The sequence below is a fragment of the Erinaceus europaeus genome, chromosome 12 (genome assembly GCF_950295315.1).
Source record: "Erinaceus europaeus chromosome 12, mEriEur2.1, whole genome shotgun sequence".
Taxonomy (NCBI): domain Eukaryota; kingdom Metazoa; phylum Chordata; class Mammalia; order Eulipotyphla; family Erinaceidae; genus Erinaceus; species Erinaceus europaeus.
The window spans coordinates 49,667,198-49,689,963 of record NC_080173.1 but is presented as its reverse complement, the minus strand read 5'-3'; the positions used below and the strand labels follow the sequence as shown (position 1 = coordinate 49,689,963).

Here is a 22,766-nt window from a genome sequence, read left to right as displayed (position 1 = left end):
ATTGCTTCAGCAGATGGTTTGAGGAATCCAAAGGGGTGGGAGAATAACCTATTTAGAGCCCAGGATCCCATCCATGGCACAGGATCTAGAGGTGTATGGACTATGCTTGTTGGTAAAAGATTAAGCCCAAGATCTCCCTCTTTGGGAGCCAAGTGGTAGCAGAGCAGGTTAAGCGCATGTGGTGGGTGCAAAGTGCAAGGACCAGAGTAAGGATCCTGGTTCGAGCCCTTAGCTCCCCACCTGCAGGGGAGTCGCTTCACAGGCGGTGAAGCAGGTATGCAGGTGTCTATCTTTCTCTCCCCCTTTCTGTCTTCCCCTCCTCTCTCCATTTCTCTCTGTCCTATCCAACAACGACAACAATAATAACTACAATAAAACAACAAGGGCAACAAAAGGGAATAAATAAACATATTTTTTTTAAAAAAAGATCTCCCTCTTTCTGGCCTGGGCACCCAGCACATGCTACATGAAGACATTCTGTCCACTCTTCGCCATACTGCTACTAGAGACTTCACCCTCCAGGTCCTCTTACCTTCCCATTGGCTATCCCTGAGCAGGGGAGTGTGTGTGTGTGTGTGTGTGTGTGTGTGTTGGAGGGTTGTTTAACTTTATTTATTTTATTTGATAGAACAAAGAGAAATTTAGAGGTAGGGGGAGGTAGAGAGGGAGACATGGTCACCTTCAATCCTGCTTCACCACTCATGAAGCGTCCCCCATGCAGGTGGGGGCCAGGGAACTGTAATATGTTCACTTAACCAGGTGTGCTACCACCTGGCTCCTGGGAGTGTGTGTTTGTATCTGCCTATTTTTTTAAAAAAAAATTTTAGTTATTCTAATGAGTAAAAGAGGCACAGCTGAGCACTGCTCAACTCTGGCTTATGATGGTGCTGGGACTGAACCTGGGACCTTTGGTGTATTAGGCATGAAAGTCTTTTGTGTGCTCGCTTCAGCAGCACATATACTAAAACTGGGACGGTACAGAGAAGATTAGCATGGCCTCTGTGCAAGGATGACACGCAAATTTGTGAAGTGTTCCATATTTAAAAAAAGAAAGTCAGGTGGTCCGGGAGGTGGTGCAGTGGATAAAGCATTGGACTTTCAAGCATGAGGTCCTGAGTTCAATCCCCGGCAGCACATGTACCAAAGTGATATTTGGTTCCTTCTCTCTTTCTCCTCCTATCTTTCTCATGAATAAGTAAATAAAATATTTTTTAAAAAAAAGAAAGTCGGGAGTCGGGTGGTAGCACAGCGGGTTAAGCGCACATGGCACAAAGCCTAGAACCCACAACCAATAATAATGATAATAATTATATAATGTAAGAATCAGGGGAAATTGGTATTGTCCACTGACTAATATATGGGTAACAGGCTTCAGTCTACAAGGAAATGAGGAGGGACTCAAGTTCAAGGACTGGCATAAGGATGCAGGTTTGCGCCCCTGACTCCCCACCTGCAGGGGAGTTGCTTCACAAGCAGTGAAGCAGGTCTTCAGGTGTCTATCTTTCTCTCCCCCTCCTCTCTCCATTTCTCTCTGTCCTATCCAAAAATGACGACATCAATAACAATAATAACTACAACAATAAAATAACAAAGGCAACAAAAGGGAATAAATAAATGAAAGAAAAAAAAAAACCTCCTTTTTGTGGTCCGGGAGGTGGCACAGTGGATAAGGCATTGCACTCTCAAGCCTGAGGTCCTGAGTTCAATCCCTGGCAGCACATGTACCAGAGTGATGTCTTGTTCTTTCTCTCTATCCTATCATTTTTCATGAATCAATAAATAAAATTATATTAAAAAGATAACAGGAAAACATCCAAAATACTTGGAAAAAAATCTTTTGTGTGACAAATGATTATGCTGTTTCCTCAGACCTGTATCTGACTCTTGTTTCCAACCCTTACTCTAAGCTCCATCTTTTTCTTTTAAATATTTATTTGCTTATTCATAGAGACAGAGAAGAACTGAGAAGGGGAGGTAGAGAGACAGAGAGGGAGGGAGGGAAGGGAAAGGGAGAGACCTGAAGCTCTGCTTCACCATCATGAAGCTCCCCCTCCCACTAGTGGGAATTGGGGGCTTAAACCTGGATCTTTGTGAACTATAATGTGTGAGCTCTCCCAGGTGCATCACTGCTTGCCCCCCCAGCTTTATCTATACATCTATATATAAATGTATATAATTTTATTATTTATTAAGCTGAGCATTGCTCAGCTTTGGTTTTTGGTGGTTCTGGGAATTGAACCTGGGACCTGGATGCCTCAGGTATGAAAGACTTTTTCAGGGCCAGGCAGTGGCACATCTGATAGAGCACACATGCTGCAATGCTTAAAGACCCTGATTCAAGCCCCCAACCCTCACCTGCACTGGGGAAACTTCATCAGTGGTGAAACAGTGCTGTAAGTGTCTTTCTTCTTCTTTTTTTTTCTTAATATTTTATTTATTTATGAGAAAGATAGGAGAGAGAAAGAACCAGACATCAGTCTGGCACATGTGTTGCCAGGGATCGAACTCGGGACCTCATGCTTGAGAATCCAAAGCTTTATCACTGCGCCACCTCCTGGACCACATCTTTCTTCTTTTAAATAATTTTATTTATTTGTTTATTATTGATAGAGACAGAGATAAATTGAGAGGGGAGGGGTCTCCCCTGCAGGTGGGGACCAGGGGCTTGAACCTGGGTCCTTGTGCACTATAACATGTGCACTCAACCAGGTGCGCCACCACCTAGCCCATAACTTTTATTTTTTAATATTATTTATTTTGGACCTAGACAGAGAAATTGAGAGGGGAGGGGAAGTTACAAAGGAAAAGAAAAAAAATTTAAAAGAGGGCGGGGCCAGGTGGTGGCACACCTGGTTAAACCCACACATCACAGTGCACAAGGACTCAAGCTCAAGCCCCTGGTCCCCACCTGCAGATGTCTCTCTGTCTCTCTCCCTCTCTGTCTCTCCCTTCTCTCTCCAGTTCTGGCTGTCTCTATCCAATAAATAAATAAAGATGATTAAAAAATAGAAATAAATAAATAAATAAATAAATAAAAGTTATTATTTTTCTTTATCAGAGCACTGCTCAGCTCTGGCTTATGGTCATTCTGGGAATTGAACCTGGGACCTCAGAGCCTCAAGCATTAAAGTTGTTCGCATAACCATTATGCACCCCAGCACCCCCTTAATTTTTTTTAAATTGCCACCAGGATTATTGCTTGGTGCCTGCATGATGAATCTGCTGCACCTGGTGGCCAATCCCTCCCTTTTTTTTCCACTCTCCCTTTTCTATTTGATAGCACAGAGAGAAGTTGGGGGTGGAATAGAGAGGGACAGAGAAAGATAAATACCTGCAGAACTGTTTCACTGCAGGCTCAAACCCAGATCCTTGTTCATGGTAACATGAACGCTCAACCAGGTGTGTCACAGACTGGCTCCCTACCCTCCCCCCCCTTTAATAGAGATGGTGAGAAAGGGACCAGTTGGTGGTGCAACTGGTTGAGTTCACATGTTAATAGGCACAAGGACCCAAGTTCAAGCCCCCAGTTCCTGCAGGAGGAAAGCTTTGCAAGTGGTGAAGCAGTGCGGTCTTCTCTCCTTTCTCTCTCCCTTTCTGTATCCCCCTTCCTCGCAATTTCTGGCTGTCTTTATCAAAAGATTAAATATAATAGAGAGAGAGAGAGAGAGAGAGAGAGAGAGAGGCACAGCACCTAAGCTTCCAGCCTTGAATCTGGACTGCAGACATGGCAAAGTAGTACACTATGCGAGTGAGATATTTCACCAGCCCCCAAGCCCTATCCTAAACCCTGTCCTTATCTACCAGCACCCATTAGGACTCTGCAGCTTTCCATGCAGCTGCTTATGAAAACCAGAGGCTCATGGCAACACTCATGAGAAACTGTGGCCAGGGTAGATGGCAATGGCTGTGTGTAGTTTCTGGGAGGCTTACATAATCACAGACTGGGATGAGGAGGGAGAGGGGTTACAATGGACCTCCCAGTAAAAAATAAAAATAATAATAATAAAACAAGGGCAACAAAAGAGAATAAATAAAATATTTAAAAAATAATTATAATAAAAGAAAGAAAGAAAGAAATGAAAGCAACCCCCACCCTACCAGCACAGCCTGCTTGGAAAGAAGGAACAAGGCTCATTTGCCCTCCTCCCTTCTCTCTTCCTCTGGGCTGCAGCTGTTAGTTGGACTGGAAAGACTGCAGTATTTTAGGGGGAGTAGAGAAAGGCAGGGGAATGCTTCCTGCAACTTCATGAATTTGGGATCCCCTCCCTTTCTTCTAAATTGTGGGTGGGAGAGGGAAGAGAAGTAATTTGCCAGAGATTTTCAATGCCACAGGAAGGAGCTTTGGCTCATTAGAATGCGCAGTTTGCACCCTGAAAAAAAAAAATCTGTTCTGGTTGCAAAAATGCAGACGTGTGTAGGGGCCCAGTGGAAATTAAAAAAAAAAAAAAAAAGCGCTAGCTCTGCAATGCAGGATCTGCGAAGTTTTGGTGTGATACGGAAATGTGGGTCGTGCTTGTTCCACTTGTTCCTCCTAACCTACTGTCCGCCTGACTCCAGCAGTCTCACCTCCCAGCAAGATGCACCACATTCAGAAGTGGAATCACAAGTAGGGGCTGGAGCTAGAGTAGGGGGTCTTGGGCTAGAGCTTTGAGTGAAGCACCCGCAGAGCTTGGCGGGCCAGAGAGTGGAAGAAGAGGACATTCCCTAGAGAGCTGGAGGTTGAGCTACCTTCTGCACCTGCTTTTGAGTTACTGCAAAGCTCTTCTAGATTGTCCCTAGTCCTCAGCTCCTCCTACCCCCAGTCAGCAGAATGGCTCCCTTTTTCCTGTCCACTATGTCCACAGGTGCCACGGCTGTAGATTGATCCCTTGCTTTGTGTCCTTGGCCCCACAAATCCTTGAACTCTTCTCATTCTAATTCTGGACTGGGGGCACCTGCTGCATCTGTGTGTGGCATCCTCTTTCCTAGAAAGAAGGGACCAGGCAACCTGCTTTGGGGAGCCCAGCCTGCTCTGAGCTGATGTCAGCACTGGAACACATGGCCTGGGGGGCATGCTGGGCTGCTGATTTGGGGGAAGTCCTTTGTTCACTTGATTCCAAGGGGCTGCCCGGGAGAACAAGCCTTGGGAAATCATGCTTCCTCTCCCGGTGTTTGCTCCTCCGAGTGGCTCCAGAGAGACAAAAGGAGCCAGGAGACCAGCAGATGGGAGCCAGCGCTCTTTCACCCCTTCCCCATTCTGTCTCCCATTTGTCGGGCCAGTGGAGGCCAGAGCTCAGTGTGTTTGTGCCGGTCCCCAGCTCACGCGGGCTGCCGGGGTCACATGGCCCGGGCATGTGCAGCCTGCTCCATTTCTACCACAACAACTTGCTCATAAACAGCCCGGCGGCGGCGGCGGCGGCGGGCGCAGACATGTGCGCGCGAGGGGGTGGGGCACGTGGCCGAGCCCGAGCCAAGGGAAGGCGCCGGCTCAGCACCGCTCGGCCCTCCCCTCGCCTCCCCTCCACTCCCCAGCGCTCTGGCGCGGCCTCCACAGGAAATTCCTAGTGCTCTGTTGTGTGGCAGCAAAACATGTTTGGGGAAGTGGCTTTCAATAAGGATGGAGTCAATGGACTATTTGAAAAGAGATAGGGTGAATAATCAGTTGGCCACCAACGTGTCCTGCCCTTGCCTTGTCTTCCTTAGATTCCAGGTACACTGGAGGAATGAAGGGCTGAGCAGGAGTCAGTATTTGAAAGATACTGAGGGACAGTTACTGCAGTCAGAAACCGAGCACTTTATTTAAAATATATATTTTTAACAGGAGAGGTGGATTAACGAAAGTACTGTTCAGTGGTGGTGTAGAGGATTGAACCAGGGACTTTAGAGCCTCCGACATAAGATATTTTTTTCATAACCATTATGCTACCTCCCTCTTCCAGGGCTGGGGTTCTTGAAGACAGTAATTCTCTGGGTTCACTGGTGGGAATGCACATTCTCAGGCCCTATATCCCAGGTGGCCTGAATCTGGGGGCAGGAGGCTAGAGCCTAATAATCCTGAGTTTTCACAAGCCCTCGACCTGATGCTGGTGCAGGGTAAAGTCCGGGGGACCCTACTCTAAGGTAGCAGAATCTTGTCCAAGATCAAATGAATGTCCACTTTCCCTGTGTGGGCTTCTTCATCTCACAGTTTTAACTAGAGAGCACAACCAAATTTACTTTGATGCCATGTGAGAAGTATTTATTATGTTTATTTTTCCTTAAATTATTACTATTACTAGAATACTGCTCAGTAGAGGGGACTGACCCTTGGAACTCAGAACCTCAGCATGAAAGTTTGTTTTTTATTTTTATCTTTTATTTATTTATTATTGGATTGAGACAGAGAAATTGAGAGGGGATGGGGAAAATAGAGAGGGAGAGACACAGAGACATCCACACTATTCATGAAGTTTGTCCCCTGCAGGTGGGGACCGGGGGCTTGAATCTGGGTCCTTATACACTGCAATATGTGTGCTTAACAGGATGTACCACTGCCTGGTCCCTTGAAAGTGTTTGTTTGTTTGTTTCCTGGTTAACCATTATGCTATCTCCCCAGCCCAAGAAGCATTTATTATAGACTCTGGGCTTGATTTTCAGCAACAACATAAAAATCAGTTACTGCATGTCTACAGTGTGCAGGATGATGGAAAGGGTGGGAAATGCCTAGTGGAAGGCAAAGTAGATGAGATGAAAGGGGAGGAGATGGGGGCCGGGTGGTGGCGCACCTGGTTGAGCACACACACGTTACAATGCACAAGGACCTGGGTTTGAGCCCCCGGCCCCCACCTTCAGTGGGAAAGCTTCACAAGTGGTGAAGCAGTGCTGCAGGTGTCTCTCTGTCTCTCTCCCTCTGTATCACCCCTTTCCCTCTCGATTTCTGGCTGTCTTTATCCAAATAAATAAATAAAGATAATTTAAAAAAAAAAAGGGGGAGATGATACAGAAGGAAAAGTGATGCCGAGAAAGCTAGTACTGTGAGTTTATCTTCTCTCCTTCCTATTTCTTTTTTTTTTAATTTATTTATTCCCTTTTGTTGCCCTTGTTGTCTTATTGTTGTAGTTATTATTGTTGTTGTCGTCGTTGTTGGATAGGACAGAGAGAAATGGAGAGAGGAGGGGAAGACAGAGAGGAGGAGAGAAAGATAGACACCTGCAGACCTGCTTCACCGCCTGTGAAGCAATTCCCCTGCAGGTGCGGAGCCGGGGTTCGAACCGGGATCCTTATGCCCATCCTTGTGCTTTGCGCCACCTGTGCTTAACCTGCTGTGCTACAGCCAGACTCCCTCCTTCCTATTTCTTATCCTATCTTGAGAATATCCTGTTACTTTTAAAATATTTATTTATTTATTGCCTCCAGGTTTACGAATCCACTGCTCCTGGAGGCCATTTTCCCCCCATTTTTGTTGCCCTTGTTGTTGATATCGTTATTGTTATTGCCACCGTTGTTGTTAGATAGGACAGAGAGAAATCAAGAGAGAAGACAAAGGGGGAGAGAAAGATAGACACCTACAGACCTGCTTCACCGCTTGTGAAGCGACCCCCCCCCCCCCCACAGGTGAGGAGCCAGGGGCTCGAACCCAGTTCCTTGTGCTGGTGTCTGCACTTCGCACCATGTGCACTTTAACTGCTGCACCACCGCCTGTCTACCGTTATTTTTTAAGTTAATTAATTAATTTAATTTTTTTTTTTCTTACCAGAGCACTGCTGAGCTCTGGTTTATAGTGGTGCTGGAGATTGAACCTGGGACCTTTGGTACCTCAAGCATGAAAGTCATTTTGCATAACCATTTTGCTTCTACCCAACCTAAGGATCCTGTTATAACAAAAGATTGTGGTTTAAATTGTTCTGAGGGACCTGGTGGTGGCACACCTGGTTGAGTGCACATGTTACAGTGTGTGAGGACCTGAGTTCAAGCACCTGGTCCCAACCTGCAGAGGGAAAACTTTGTGGGCAGTGGTGTCTCTTTTTCTTTCTATGTCCCCCTACCTCCCTGATGTCTGTCTGTCTCTATCCGATAAGATAAAAATAAGTAAAATATATTGCTGTAAGACTGGAGGTAGAAGCTAATCTCTTTTTATTGGCCATGGGGGTTCCAGGCTAGTTGCAGCCAGAAGTCCTTGGCTGCTCATGCATAACTAAAAGAATATGAGCACTTGTGGTCCCAGAGGTGGTGCAATGAATAAGGCACTGGACTCTCAAGCATGAGGTCCTGAGGTCAGTCCCCGGCAGCACATGTACCAGAGTGATGTCTGGTTCTTTCTCTCTCCTGTCATTGCTCATAAATAAATAAAATCTTAAGAAGAAAAAAAGAATAGGAGTCGGGCTGTAGCGCAGCGGGTTAAGCGCAGGTGGTGCAAAACGCAAGGACAGGTGTAAGGATCCCGGTTCAAGCCCCCAGCTCCCCACCTGCAGGGGAGTCACTTCACAAGCGGTGAAGCAGGTCTGCAGGTGTCTATCTTTCTCTCTCCCTCTCTGTCTTCCCCTCCTCTCTCCATTTCTCTCTGTCCTATCCATCAACAACGACATCAATGATGACTACAACAATAAAACAGCAAGGGCAACAAAAGGGAATAAATAAATAATAAAAAAAATTTTTTAAAGAAAATAATTTGAAAAAAAAAAGAATATGAGCACTATGCACTTAACATATAAACATATATCCCTTAGGATTTTGGAGGCAGGGGTAGGGAAAGCCAAGACAAGGAATAAAGTCCCAGAGGGTTATAAGTACCCCAGGTAAAATGAGTTTCACAGATAACAAGCAGGAAAAGTGCTTCAATGGGGGAGGGCAGGGACAACCCTGGCCTACTCCAGTTTCCTGAGACCTAGAAACTGTGACCAGAGAAAGCAAAGAATCTCTAGGCAAATCATAGACTCCTGGGAATGAAACCTGAGTCTGGAAAGCAAAATGACTAGAAAATGGGAGGCAGGCAAACAGAGTGACAGTGGGACAAGGTGGGAAATCCAGGGGTGGAGCTCTCTCAGTCTGGCCTCTTCCTTCTTCCATCACTCACTGCCCCTCAGGTGCAGAGTTTCCTTTATTGTCTCAAGTGTGATAACTTGACTCCTGGACTTTCCCTGCTTCAGGTTTTGAGGAATATGCTTTGTGCTGCTGTTTGCAGAGTGCTTTCTCTGGCTTCTCTGCTTTCCTTTGTGTCTAGAAGGCTTCAGGCTCAAGGAGCAGACAGCCCTGCAGGCTCAGCTGCAATGACCTACATTGACTTTACCCTAGGCCCTGGGTGTGGGGGCTGAAGTTTCAAGATAGGAACTTGGGAATCTGGCACAGGTCTACAGATGATGATGTCAGAGAGACAGTCTGCAGAAATGGTGCTGAGGGACCTCGAGGCGGATGGGGGAAGCCACTGAACTGAATTCACATTTTGTTTTCACAATAGCAGAAGACTCCAAAAAAAAAAAAAAAAAGGCAGGGAGTCGGGCTGTAGCGCAGCGGGTTAAGCGCAGGTGGTGCAAAGCACAAGGACCGGAATAAGGATCCCGGTTCGAGCCCCGGCTCCCCACCTGCAGGGGAGTCGCTTCACAGGCGGTGAAGCAGGTCTGCAGGTGTCTATCTTTCTCTCCTCCTCTCTGTCTTCCCCTCCTCTCTCCATTTCTCTCTGTCCTATCCAACAACGACAACAAAAATAAAAAAATAAAAAAAAAAAAAGGCATTTACGTGAAGTGACTTCTTGGACAGGTGCCAGAGGACTCTGACAGGCCTGATCTCTAACCACTGGATTTGGGAATTTTTTTTGGCTTATTGCTCATTCTTGCTAAAGCCATCTCAGTCTTCTGCAGCAGGCTGGAAAGATTTCTTTGCCTGTGATGTAGACCAGGGAGTTCAGATTTCAGTTGATTTATTTCTGGGACATGGAGCTGGCAGAGGTGGTCAGATATGCAGAAATCCACTCCTAGATTGTATTAAGTAAAAACCCATGTGCTTCCCTAGTCCCAAGTATTCAAAGAAGGATCCAGAAGGAACTCCAGAGCCAAATTAACACTTACAAATAAATCCTTTCCCTTAGGACCCTGGCAGCTGAACCTCTCCCTACAGCTATGGGATTTTTGGAACAGAAAAGGCAAGTTTTGAAATAATTTTTTTTTTCCCTCTCTCACTCTAAACCACTTTATTTAGGTTGCCCACCACCTCCAGTTTGCAGCTGCTTTGCCCTGGCAAGGAAATCCCATCATGGGGGGAGGAAATTAGGTAGTGCTGACAGAGAATGATAGATAGCCTTCTGGGTAGCTCTCCTGTCCAAAGGGCTTTACTTCAGTCAAGCCCCACCCCACAGCTCAAGTCCATGGCTTGGCACCCAGCCAGGGTGAGAACATTCCTCAGAACTCTGACAGGCTGGGGGAAATGGTGGTGATGTTCCCACCACCAGGGTTGGGGAGGAGGAGGAAATAAGCTGAGGAGGAAATGACCACAGAGAAAAGGGTGAGGGTAGAGGGGAGTTGATTCCCCTTATCACAAGTCCTTTTACAAAGGTATAAAGATTGAAGCAGCATGCTTTCCCCGTGACCGTGTGAAGGGTCTGTAGCTTCAAAGCCCGTGACAGATGACCCCGAGGTCACCTCTCTATTCAGGTCATCACTCAAGCTGCTCGGCAAGTTCCCTCTCCTCTCCTTCCCTCCCTCATTCTGGGGCTGAAGTTGAGTTTGAGAGACCCCACGTGGCTGCAATTAGGAACTGCAGTTGGGTTGGGGGAGGAGCATCGGGTTCCCTTCTGTCACTCTACCAGGGCCCTTCCCTTCCGCCGCTCCCTTAGACCCAGGACTCTGAAATTGCACCTGGTAATGGGAGAACTGACAGATGCTGAATTATAGGAAAGCAAATGTCCCTAGCCTTTAACATTCTAGTTTTATTGCTTTGGGACTATTTTCCTTGAAAATGGGTGGCTATGGTCCGGGAGGTGGCGCAGTGGATAAAACGTTGGTCTCTCAAGCATGAGGTCCTGAGCACATGTATCAGAATGAGCACATACATGTGTCAGAGTAATGTCTGGTTCTTTCCCTCTCTCCTATCCTTCTCATTAATAAATAAAATATTTTTTTAAAAAAAGAAAGAAAGTGAGTGGCTAAGATTCCTCCCTCCCCTTCTATACATTGCTTCTTGTCCTAGTGAGGAGCTGGGGGAAATAGTATAATGCTTATGGAAAAAAAAAAAAAAAAGGCAACAACATGGGAGTGGGGTGGTAGCGCAGCGGGTTAAGCGCACGTGGCACAAAGCGCAAGGACCAGCTTAAGGATACCGGTTCGATCCCCTAGGTCCCCACCTGCAGGGGAGTCGCTTCACAGGAGGTGAAGCAGGTCTGCAGGTGTCTTTCTCTCCCCTCTCAATCTCCCCTCCTCTCTCCATTTCTCTCTGTCCTGTCTGACAACGACGACATCAATGACAACAACAATAACTGCAGCAACAGTGGAAAAAAACAAGGGCAACAGAAAGGGGAAAGTAAATAAATAAATATATATATTTTTAAAAGGCAACAACAACAAAACATCACTTCAGCACATTTGATGCTGGGGATCAAATTCATGTTGCAAATCCAGAACACTAGTATGTGTTGTGAGAAGTGTAAATTTAACAGAATTATTACAGGGCAATGTGTCTCTCCAAAATCACAGAAGTTATAGATAGCAAAAATCAAAAGTCACAATTTTGCTCAGCTCTGGCTTATGGTGAATGGGGGACTGAATCTGGGACCTTGGAATCTCAGGCATGAGAGTTTGTTTGCATAACCATTATGCTGTCTCCCTAACCTTGTTTGTTTTTACCAGAGCAATACTCAGCTCTGGTTCTTAAAGTGGGAGAATGGAACCTGGAAATTTTGGTGTCTTAGGCATGAAAGTTTTTTTGTTTTGTTTTTGGTCTCCAGGGTTATCAGTGGGACTTGATGCCGGCACTATGAACCCACTGCTCCTGGAGGCTATTTTTTCCATTTTATTGGGTAGGACAGAGAGAAATCGAGAGAGGAGGGGGAGACAGAAAGGGAGAAAGATAGACACCTGCTTGTGAAGAGTCGCCCCTGCAGGTGGAGAGCTGGGGGCTCAAACCCAGATCCTTGTGCAGGTCCTTGTGTTTAGTACTATGTGTGCTGCACTGGCTATGCCACCACCGGCCTCCAGCATGAGTTTTTGCATAACCATTATGGTTTCTCCCCAGCCCAGTAAATAATCTTAAAAACAAACAAACAGGGAGTCAGGAAGTAGCACAGCCTGTTAAGTGCACCTGGCACAAAGCTCAAGGGCCTGCTTAAGGATCCCGGTTCCAGCCCCCTCCACACCTGCAGGGGAGTCACTTCACAGGTGATAAAGCTGGTCTGTAAGTGTCTATCTTTCTCTCCCCCCTCTGTCTCCCCCCCCATTTCTCTCTGTACTATCCAACGATGACAACAAGAATAACTACAATAAAACAACAAAAGGGAATAAATAAATATTTTTTAAAAAAGATCTTATTCTTCTCTGAGCACTGCCCCATGTGCTATACTTATTTTATTTTTTTAATGAGAGCATTACTCAGCTTTGGCTTATGGTGGTGTGGGGGATTGAACCTGGGACTTTGGAGCCTCAGGTATAAGAGTCCGATTGCATTACCATTATGCTTTTTACCCTCTGCCCATTTTTTTTTCCCTCCAGGGTTATTGCTGGGGCTCAGTGCCTGCACCATGAATCCACTGCTCCTGGAGGCTATTTTTACTCCCTTTGTTGTTTAACATTGTTGTGGTTATTATTATTATTGTTGTTATTGATGTCATTGTTGGATAGGACAGAGAGAAATGGAGAGAGGAGGGGACGACAGAGAGGGGGAGAGAAAGATAGACACCTACAGACCAGCTTCACTGATTGTGAAGTGACCCTCCTGCAGGTGGGGAGCCAGGGGCTGGAACTGGGATCTGTACTCTAGTCTGTGCGCTTTGTGCCATGTGCATTTAAAACATTGTGCTACCGCCAGACCCTCTCTGCCCAATTTTATTATTATTATTATTTATTCCCTTTTGTTGCCCTTGTTTTATTTTTGTAGTTATTGATGTAGTTGTTGTTGGATAGGACAGAGATAAATGGAGAGAGGAGGGGAAGACAGAGAGGAGGAGAGAAAGATAGACACCTGCAGACCTGCTTCACTGCCTGTGAAGCAACTCCCCTGCAGGTGGGGAGCTGGGGGCTCAAACCAGGATCCTTAACTCCGGTTCTTGTGCTTTGCGCCACGTGCGTATAACCTGCTGTCAGCCCAATTTTTTATGTTTTAAATATTTAAGCTAGGGAAAGGGACAGAGAGAACCCAAGCATCATTATGACACATGCAGTGCTGGAGATAGAACTCAAGAGCTTCATGCTTATGAATTCAGGGCCTCATTTACTGCACCACCTGCTGCCTTACTGTAGTGTGTGTGTTTGTGTGTTTTCCAGAGCACTGCTCAGTTCTGGCTTATGGTGGTGCAGGGGACTGAATCTAGGACCTGGGAGCCTCAGGCTTGAGAGTCTGTTTGCATAACCATTATGCTATTTATTATGCTATCTTCCCCACTTCTATATGCTTTTTTTTTTTGCTTCTAGGGTTACTTCTGGGGCTCCGTGCCTGCACTACAAATCCACTACTTGTGGAGGCTATATTTTTCATTTTGCTGCCCTTGTTGTTTAACATTATTATTATTGTTGTTATTGCTGTTATTGTTGTTGGATAGGACAGAGAGAAATGGAGAGAGAAGAGGAAGACAGAGAAGGGGAGAGAAAGATAAGACACCTGCAGACCTACTTCACTGCTTGTGAAGAAACCCCCCTGCAGGTGGGGATCTGGGGGCTCGAACTGGGATCCTTAAGCTGGTCTTTGTGCTTTGTGCCAAGTGCGTTTAACCACCGCTGCACTACAGCCCTGCCCCTCCTATAAATTTTCTTACAGTCAACGTCTTACCACACACATTCCAATCACTTCAATTCTCCACTTAGTCTCTCAAGCTCACAACCCATATGGGGAGAATAGAAAAATGGACAAAGCCTATCAGAATTTCTCCCCAAGAAAACCAGTTTCCTCTTATTTCCTCATGACCAGTTTTAGCTTTTCTTTACTAGTTCCTTTGTTCTGTGCATCAAGCCTTAACAATAAATTATTATTTACAGTCCTATTCATTTTCCTTTCTTTTAATGTGATGTACTGGGGCTCTTCCTATTCAGGACAGATGTTCTCAACGATGATAGAAGAAACTCCAGTTTGGAAATGGCTAGTGAGTTTGAGAAAGCCAAGCCCAAAGAAGAGAGAACTACCTGTAGTGTTATTGCGGAAGGGGAAATGGGAGGCAGCAATAAGCAGAATATTTAACCCAGAAAAGTGCTATTCGCTAGTCCATGATTCACAGTCTTCACTCTATTTCGAATCACTGAATCTCAGAGACCTTTGCCAATGGCATGTAGAACTCCAGGGGAGCAGCCCAGGCGCTGGTGGAGCAGATAAAGCACTGGACTTTCAAGCGTGCAGTTCCATCCCTGATACAGCATGTGCCAGAGTGATGCTCTGCCTCTCGTTAATACATCTGGAAGCAACACCCCCCCCCAAAAAAAAAAAGAGAGAGAGAGAGAGAACTCTAGGGAAAGTAGAGTTGGAGTAGAGGTAACCAGCTTTGCAGCTGGGTATTAAAACTAACCAGCTTCATATCCTCAAGGGATTTTCTTTCAAGTCATCCCTCCTCAAGAACTGGTCTCATCTTTTGTGTGAACCACAAAGTTATCTTCCGTGCAGTACACAGGGATGAAATCGTTTTTAAACAGAGGAAGTCAGTCACCTTCCCCTATTGTATTTCAACCTTGAATCCACTTTCCCTTCCTCTCCAAACTGCTGCCCCACACTCACCCTGAAGAGGGCACTTTCGCTCAGCCATTAGTTGGTGCCAGTGAAATGAGAGGGAAGCCCCAGGAAGGAAACACAACAATCGGTCACGTGACGGCGATGGGGGTTTCCGCGGTGCTTGCTGGGACGGGGGAGGGCGGGCCACGTGGAGTGGGCGGGACTCGCTGCAAGTTTTGGCGGGGCTGGCAAAGCCAGAAGAACGTCCAAATTTGAGTTCACACACAGGCATATACTGGAGGCGGGGGGGGGGGGGGGGGCACTGGAGAGGCGTGGCAGACTGTGTGTTTTTCTGTCTTGTGGGGAGACCCCCACAGAATGAAGGTCAAAGCGGGGTTTGTGCCAGATAGAGCTTGGAGCCGGCAGCCTCCATGGCTTCACATCCCCCAGAGGGGAAATGTGGTCACTCCACCCTTGGTTTTATTTCCGTGCCATGTGGGGCTGGGCAATTGGCAGCCATGCAACTCCAGTTTTTATTTACCTTTCCAAGAGCCCGAAAATGCCACCCAGAGGAATCTTCTCTCCTTGGGGAGAAACCAAAACAAGTTGCTTTACTACCTCTTTCTGCCCCTATTAGCAGGAACATAGTCTTGTTGTCATCACTAGGACTTAATCGCACTTTTTTTTTTTTAAGGGAGAAAGAAAAACACAATGAATTTTCTTCCAATGTAGTGGGATCAGGCTTGAACCTGGGTGTGATGAATTGCAAAGCACTCCACTATCCATGTGAACTATTTTGTCAGCAGTAAAAAAAAACTAGGGGCAGGACCAGGCAGTGGTACATCTGGTTATTTATAGTGCATAAGAACTCAAGTTCAAGTCCCTGGTCCCCACCTACGGGGTGGGGGGGAGGGAGTGGGAAAGCTTCACAAGTGATGAAGCAGTGAAGTGCTGCAAACGTCTCTTTCCCTCTCCTATTTTCTCTCAATTTCTCTGTCTCTAGGTAATAATAATAAGCAAATTTAAAAAACTATTAAATTAGGGGCCAGGTGGTGGCACACCTAGTTGAGCACACATGCAGAAGGACCTGGGTTATCTTTATTTATTGGACAGAGACAGCCAGAAATCGAGAGAGAAGGGAGGGAGACAGTGACACACCTGCAACACTGCTTCTCCACTCAAAAAGCCCTCCCAGGGCCTGGTGGTGGAGCATCTGGTTGGGTGCAAGTTACAGTGTGCAAGGATGGTGGTCCCAGAGGTGGCACAGTGGATAAAGCATTGGGTTTTCAACCATGAGATCCTGAATTTAATCCCCAGCTGTACATGTACTCTTGTCTTCCTCATAAAGAAACAGTCTTTTACAAAAAGTATTGGGGCTGGGCGGTAGCGCAGTGGGGTAAACGCACATGGCGCAAAGCGCAAGGACCAGAGCAAGGATCCCAGTTCCAGCCCCCAGGTCCCCCCACCTGCAGGGGGGTTGCATCACAAGCGGTGAAGCAAGTCTGCAGGTGTCTATCTTTCTTTCCCCCCCTGTCTTCCCATCCTTTCTCCATTTCTCTCTGTCCTAACAACGACAGCAATAACAACAACAATAATAACAGGAACGATAAACAACAATAATAACAACAAAGGCAACAAAAGAGAAGACATGGCCGCCAGGAGCTGTGGATTGGTGGTGCAGGCACCCAACCCCAGTGATAAACCTGGAGGCAAAAAAAACAAAAACAAAAAAACTGTTGTGCGAGTCAAAGGGTAGCGCAGCGGGTTAAGTGCAGGTGGTGCAAAGTACAAGGACTGGCATAAGGATCACAAGTGGTGAAGCAGGTCTGCAGGTGTCTTTCTCTCCAACTCTCTGTCTTCCCCTCCTCTCTCTCCTATCCAACAATGACATCAATAACAACAACAATAAAAAACAAGGGCAACAAAAGGGAATAAATAAATAAACATTTTAAAAAGGGTGTCTAAAAAACACTGCAATGATGATCGTTCAAGTCCCTGGTCCCCACCTGCAGAAGGAAAGCTTTATGAGTAACGCAGTGTTTGAGATGTCTTCTCTCTCTCCCTATCACACCTGTCCTTTTTGATTTATGGCTGTCTCTATTCAATAAATAATTTGTTTTTAAAAAAAGCTTTTCCCCTGCAGATGGGGACTGGGGGGCTTGAAAGCATCCTTGAGCATTGTAACATGTGCGCTCAAACCAGGTACATCACCACCATGCCCTAAATTTTTTAAACTTTCCCTTTTAAAATTTTTTTTTTTTGCCTCCAGGGTTATTGCCAGGGCTTGATGCCAGCACTACAAAGCCACAGCTCCCAGACCACTCTTCTGCTTTTTACTTTTTAAATTGCCATCAGGATTATTGTTGGGGCTATATGCCTGCACTAGAAATCTACCACCATTCTTTTCTATTTTATGTAATATGACAGAAATTGGGAGGGGGAGATAGGGAGAGAAAAAGACAGACACCTGCAGACCTGCTTCACTGCTTGTGAAGCATCCCCCTACAGGTGGGGGGAGCAGGGGCTTGAACCTGAGTCCTTGTGCATGGTAATGTATGCACTCAACTTGGTATGCCACTGCCAAACCCCTCTATTCAATTTTTCAAGGAATTATTTTTTTAAGTTTTATTATTTTCACTTTATTTAATAGACAGACAGGAATTGAGAGGGATAGGGGAGGTAGAGAGGGAGAGAGACAGAGTCATCTAAAGCACTAATTCACCACTTGTGAAGTGTTCCCTGTGCAGGAGGGGACCAGTGGCTGGAATCCATCCTGCACATGTAATGTGGGTGCTCAAGTGGGTACATCACCATCCCCCCTTATTTATTTCCTTATATTATTTTTTTGTCCTTGCTGTTTTGTTGTTGTAGTTATTATTGATGTCATTGTTGTTGGATAGAACAGAGAGAAATGGAGAGAGGAGGGGAAGACAGAGAGGTGGAGAGAAAGATAGACAGACACCTGCAGACCTGCTTCACCTCCTGTGAAGCGACTCCCCTGCAGGTGGGGAGTCAGGGCTCAAACCGGGATCCTTGTGCTTTGCACCACTTGAGCTTAACCCGCTGCTGCGCTACAGCCCTCCTCCCTCCTTTTTTTTTTTTTTAAAGGTAATGGCAGGCAGCCCAAGAGGTGGTGCAGTAGATAAAGTATTAGACTTTCAAGCATGAGGTCCTGAATTTAATCCTCAGCATCATATGTGCCAGAGTGATGCTTTGGTTTTCTGTATAAGTGCTGTGCGCTAACCGATTGCACCACTGGAGTTCAGTGATGCTTTGGTTTTCTTTTTTTAAATATTTATTTATTTATTCCCTTTTATTGCCCTTGTTTTATTGTTGTAGTTATTATTGTTATTATTTATGTCATTGTTGGATAGGACAAAAAGAAATGGAGGGGAAGACAGAGAGGGGGAGGGAAAGATAAACACCTGCAGACCTGCTTCACCACTTGTGAAGTGACTCCCCTGCAGGTGGAGATACAGGGGCTGGAACTGGGATCCTTATGCTTTGTGCCACCTGTGCTTACCCCACTGCGCTACCACCTGACTCCTGATGCTTTTGTTCTCTTTATTTTTTTCCTCCAGGGTTATTGCTGGGGCCCGGTGCCTGCACTACAAATCCACTGCTCCTGGAGGCCATTTTTTTTTTCATTTTGTTTCCCTTTTTGTTGGATAGGACAGAGGAGGAGGGGAAGGCAGAGGGGGGAAGAAAAAGACACCTGCAGACCTGCTTCACCACCTGTGAATCAACCTCCCCTTTCCCTTTTGCTGCCCTTGCTGTTTTTTTTTAACGTTTTATTTTTATTATTGGATAGAGGAAATTGAGAGGGGAGAGACAGAAAGAAGGGAAGAGACAGAGAGACACCTGCAGCCCTGCTTCACCATTCGTGAAGCTTTCCCCCTTCAGGCGGGGACTAGGGGCTTGAACCTGGGTCTTAACGCACTGTATTGTGTTTAACCAGGTGCGCCATCACCTGGCCCTGCCCTAGTTGCTTTTTATTGTTATAGTTATTATTGTTGTTGTCATTGTTAGGACAGACAGAAATGGAAAGAAGGGAAGACACAGAGGGGAAGAGAAAGATGGACACCTGCAGACCTGCTTCACCGCCTGTGAAGCGACTCCCCTGCAGGTGGGGAGTCAAGGGCTGGAACTGGGATCCTTATGCTGCTCCTTGCGCTTAACCCACTGTGCTACCACCAGACTCCCCAGCATGTCATTTCTAACTCTATAGAGACAGCATGTTCTTTTTTCTGTGCTTCTATTTATTCCTACTTAGGTCTTTATATATATATATATATATATATATATATATATATATATGTATCATAGTAGTATTATATGACTGTCATTCCCAACCAAGCTAAAGGTTAAGGATAGATGCTTTCTCTTAATGTGTCTAAAGATGTAATTTATTTAGTTAACGAACATTTATTAAGTGCCTATTTTGTGCTAGGCATGGTTCAAGGTGACAAGAATAAAGCAATGGATAAAACATAAAGTTTATATTCTGTGTGATAACAATAAGGTAAATTTGTGCGAGTACCATTTAGCAAATAAAGAGCTGAAGGAAACGAAGCCATGTGGACACCTGAAGGATGAGTGATCCAGGAACAGCAAGTGAAAATTATGTAAGCAGATATATTCTGGATGTGTCTGAAGGACAGCAAAGAGGCTAGGATGGCCAAAGAAGAGAGAATATAGAGAAATGAGCAGCATGGTCTGGGAAGTGGTGCAGGGGATAAAACACTGGACTCTCAAACATGAGGTCCTGAGTTCAGTCCCCAGCAGCACATGTACCAGAGTGATGTCTGGCTCTTTCTCTCTCCACCTATCCCTCTCACTGATAAATAAATAAAATATTACCAGAGAGAGAGAAAGAGAAATGAGCAGTGAGCACTCCAAGCACCTGTTCTGTGCTGGATGGCTCCTTCCCCAGGGTGCTAGCAACTGGCCTGGTCCTAACCAGAGGACCCCCACCAATTCCCCAATTGCCTTTGCCATCCCACATATTCCTGCCCAGAGACAGTTCCGAGCCTGTTTGAGCCTGTGGGTCAGAGAGCAGAATGATAATGATTTTGTTTTACTCCAAGCTAGATGGGAAGCCATGAGAGGGTTTTGATGGGAGAAATAACATGCCTTCTTGTCTTATCAGGATCACAATGGCTGCTGTGCTAAGAATGACTCAAGTGAGGGAAGGCAAAGGTTGAGAAGCAAATTACAAGTTTACTGCAATAAAAAGAAAGAGAGCAAGCTATTGATTAAGGCTTAGTCCAGGGTGGACAGGTAATAAAAATGTGACTCAGGACATTTTGAAAAACTATGGAACTCAGGAGTTGGGCGGTAGCGCAGTAATTTAAGCGCATGTGGCACAAAGCGCAAGGACCATAAGGATCCCAGTTCCAGGCCCCCACTCCTCACCTAAAGGGGGGGGTCGCTTCACAGTGGTGAAGCAGGTCTGCAGGTGTTTATCTTTCTCTCCCCATCTCTGTCTTCCCCTCCTCTCTCCATTTCTGTCCTATCCAACAATAATGACATCAATAACAATAACAAAAAAGACAACAAGGTCAACAAAAGGGAAAAAAAAAAACTATGGAACTGAAAACTGATGGGGGGGAGGGAGGTGGTGGCACACCTGGTAGAGTGGCATACACATCACCATGAACAGCAGAGCAGTGTTACAGGTGTCCCCTCTCTGACAAAAACAAAACAGGAGGGGGAATGGTGGCCAGGAGTGGTGGATTTGTCATGCATACACCTAACCCCAGTGATAAATCCCTGGGGACAGAAAAAACAAAACAATTGCCCACTGATCTGATGTGGGGAAGAAAGTGAAATTTTGTATAGGAAGCAGAATTTGATTGTGGGAAATGCAAAAAAAAAAGTTTATTTTTCAATCTTTTTTTAAAAATATTTATTTCCTTTTTGTTGCCCTTGTTGTAGTTATTATTGTTGTTGATGTCGTCGTTGTTAGATAGGACAGAGAGATATGGAGAGAGGAGGGGAAGACAGAGAGGGGGAGGGAAAGACAGACACCTGTAGACCTGCTTCACCGCCTGTGAAGAGACTCCCCTACAGGTGGGAACCCAGAGGCTGAAACCGGGATTTTTAGGCCAGTCCTTGCGCTTTGCACCACGTGAGCTTAACCCGCTGCGCTACTGCTGGACTCCCAATCTTTTTTTTTTTTTTTTTTTTAATTTCTCCAGAGTACCCTTTAGCTCTGGCTTATGCTAGGTCTTCTACTCAGGGTCAAACCTGGATCCTCATGCAAGTAAGTCCTGTGCTCTACCTATGCACCATCTTTCAGGCTTAGGAACATGATTTTAGAGATGAAGTGTCTACTAGGTACTAAATGGATGGATCTGTTAGGCAGCTGCTGGATATATGGTTTTGGAGTTTAGGGGAGGGGCGATTTTGGGAAGACATAAACTTAGTTTATCAATGTAGGGATACTGAAAGTCTTGACAATGGAAGAAATCATTATATTCTTTGTGGTTCCCATCACACCCCCTCTTTACTGGTACCCCTAGCCCCAATACTTCCCTTGAACATATGAAGGCATACAGTCTGGTAAGAAGAGGGAATGGGCTGTTCTTGCTTCTTAACACATTCACACCCATTTGTTTAAAATTTCCAGTGCTTCTAATTCAATTCCACAAGGCAGAAACAGTTTTAATTAGAGGCTTTTCACATGAAGCCAAAGAACGCTAGTCATCGCCATCTCCACACGGACTGAAAGAGATAGATACATCTCTACAGAAGAGAAAGACCAATCAGCTTAAGACAATTTACAAAGTTTTTCCACGAGGCATTTTGTGAGGTCTCGTCTTGGAAATCACACACACCAACCAAGGAGAGTGGGGGAATAAAGTGCTCAATGCAGAGTCCCTAAAGCACTCCTATACCCCAGTAAAAGTATCAATCCCTTCGGAGAGCTCCTTCAGGAGCCTCCAGGGGATGCTAGAAGTGGTTTCAAGAAGGCGAAGGCCGGGGAGATGGCCATTGGCAAGAACTGCTGGCAGCTGGCAAATCTTCTTTCCAGGGAGTGCTGGGCAACAACTCCCCCGGCAGCAACATCATGGATTTTCCTCCCTCTGGAAACCCGAGGCCCCTGCTTCTGGCCTTCGTCCCTCAGAGACAAAGAGCTTCATTCTCCCTCGGGCCAGTCAGCGTGGGGCTGCTGGGGCTGCTGGGGCCGAGGGGGTGGAGGGCCAGGGATGTGCCCCGCGGGAAGCACCCCCGGGCTCAGAGAGCGCGACTCGGGACCCGGCCGCACTCCCACCCCCGAGGAGCCGGGGCGCCGAGAGCGCGGGGGCCGCCCCCGTCCCGTCCCCCAGGGCCCCTCTCCCCGGGAGCCTCCGCACCCCCGTCTCCCCTTGGCGGCCCGCGACCTTTCTGCGCTCTTCCTGGCCCGCCCTCGGCCCTCGGCCCTCCGCTCGCCCGCGCCCAGCCCCCACCCCGTGCGGCCCACCTTCACCCGGCTCCTCCGCGCGCTCGCCCGTGCCGACCCCTCCACCCCGGCCTCTCCTCGTCCGGGGCCCCGGCCCGGGCCCCCGCCCCCGCCCCCGCCCCTCGGGGCGGCAGCGATCCCTTTCACAATAGCGCCGCCCGCCGCCCGCCTCCCGGTCCGCTCCCGCCCGCCCCTCGCGGCGCATGCGCCCTCCGGTTGGCGGCGGCGGCGGTTCCGAGACTCCGTTTTTTTTTAAAGGGAAACGCTGAGGCGCCGGGGGAGACTGTGGGGGAGGGGACCCCGAGCCGCGGAGACCCCCCGGGGAAGGCGACAGACCCCCCTCCCGGAGTAGGAGGGCTTTGGACAGACCCATCCCTCCCGCCCCCTCCTGAGGAGGAGGAGGGGGGGAAATGGAGGCTCAGGGCGGCTAAGGCGAGCTCCGGGGCGGGGGGCCGGGGCGGGGAAGGGGGGTGTGGGGTGGGGAGACGAGGCGGGCCCGGCCGGGCCAGGGGGGGCCGAGGCGAGCTCCGGG

At 47.0% G+C, this 22,766-nt stretch overlaps 1 protein-coding gene and 1 non-coding gene across 2 annotated transcripts; one reads left to right on the top strand and one right to left on the bottom strand.

The window, feature by feature from the left end:
- The first annotated feature begins 937 nt into the window (after window positions 1-937).
- Window positions 938-1,044, top strand: LOC132542232 (U6 spliceosomal RNA). The gene has a single exon (XR_009553338.1). It is a non-coding gene; the product is annotated as a U6 spliceosomal RNA (small nuclear RNA).
- A 20,311-nt stretch (window positions 1,045-21,355) lies between these two features.
- Window positions 21,356-22,607, bottom strand: LOC132541943 (basic salivary proline-rich protein 4-like). Its single transcript, XM_060203554.1, has 2 exons — window positions 22,256-22,607; window positions 21,356-21,906 (listed from the first exon to the last, which is right to left on the bottom strand). Exons 1-2 carry the CDS (start codon window positions 22,605-22,607, stop codon window positions 21,725-21,727), a joined length of 534 nt encoding a protein of 177 aa, XP_060059537.1. The 3' UTR covers window positions 21,356-21,724.
- Window positions 22,608-22,766: the final 159 nt, after the last annotated feature.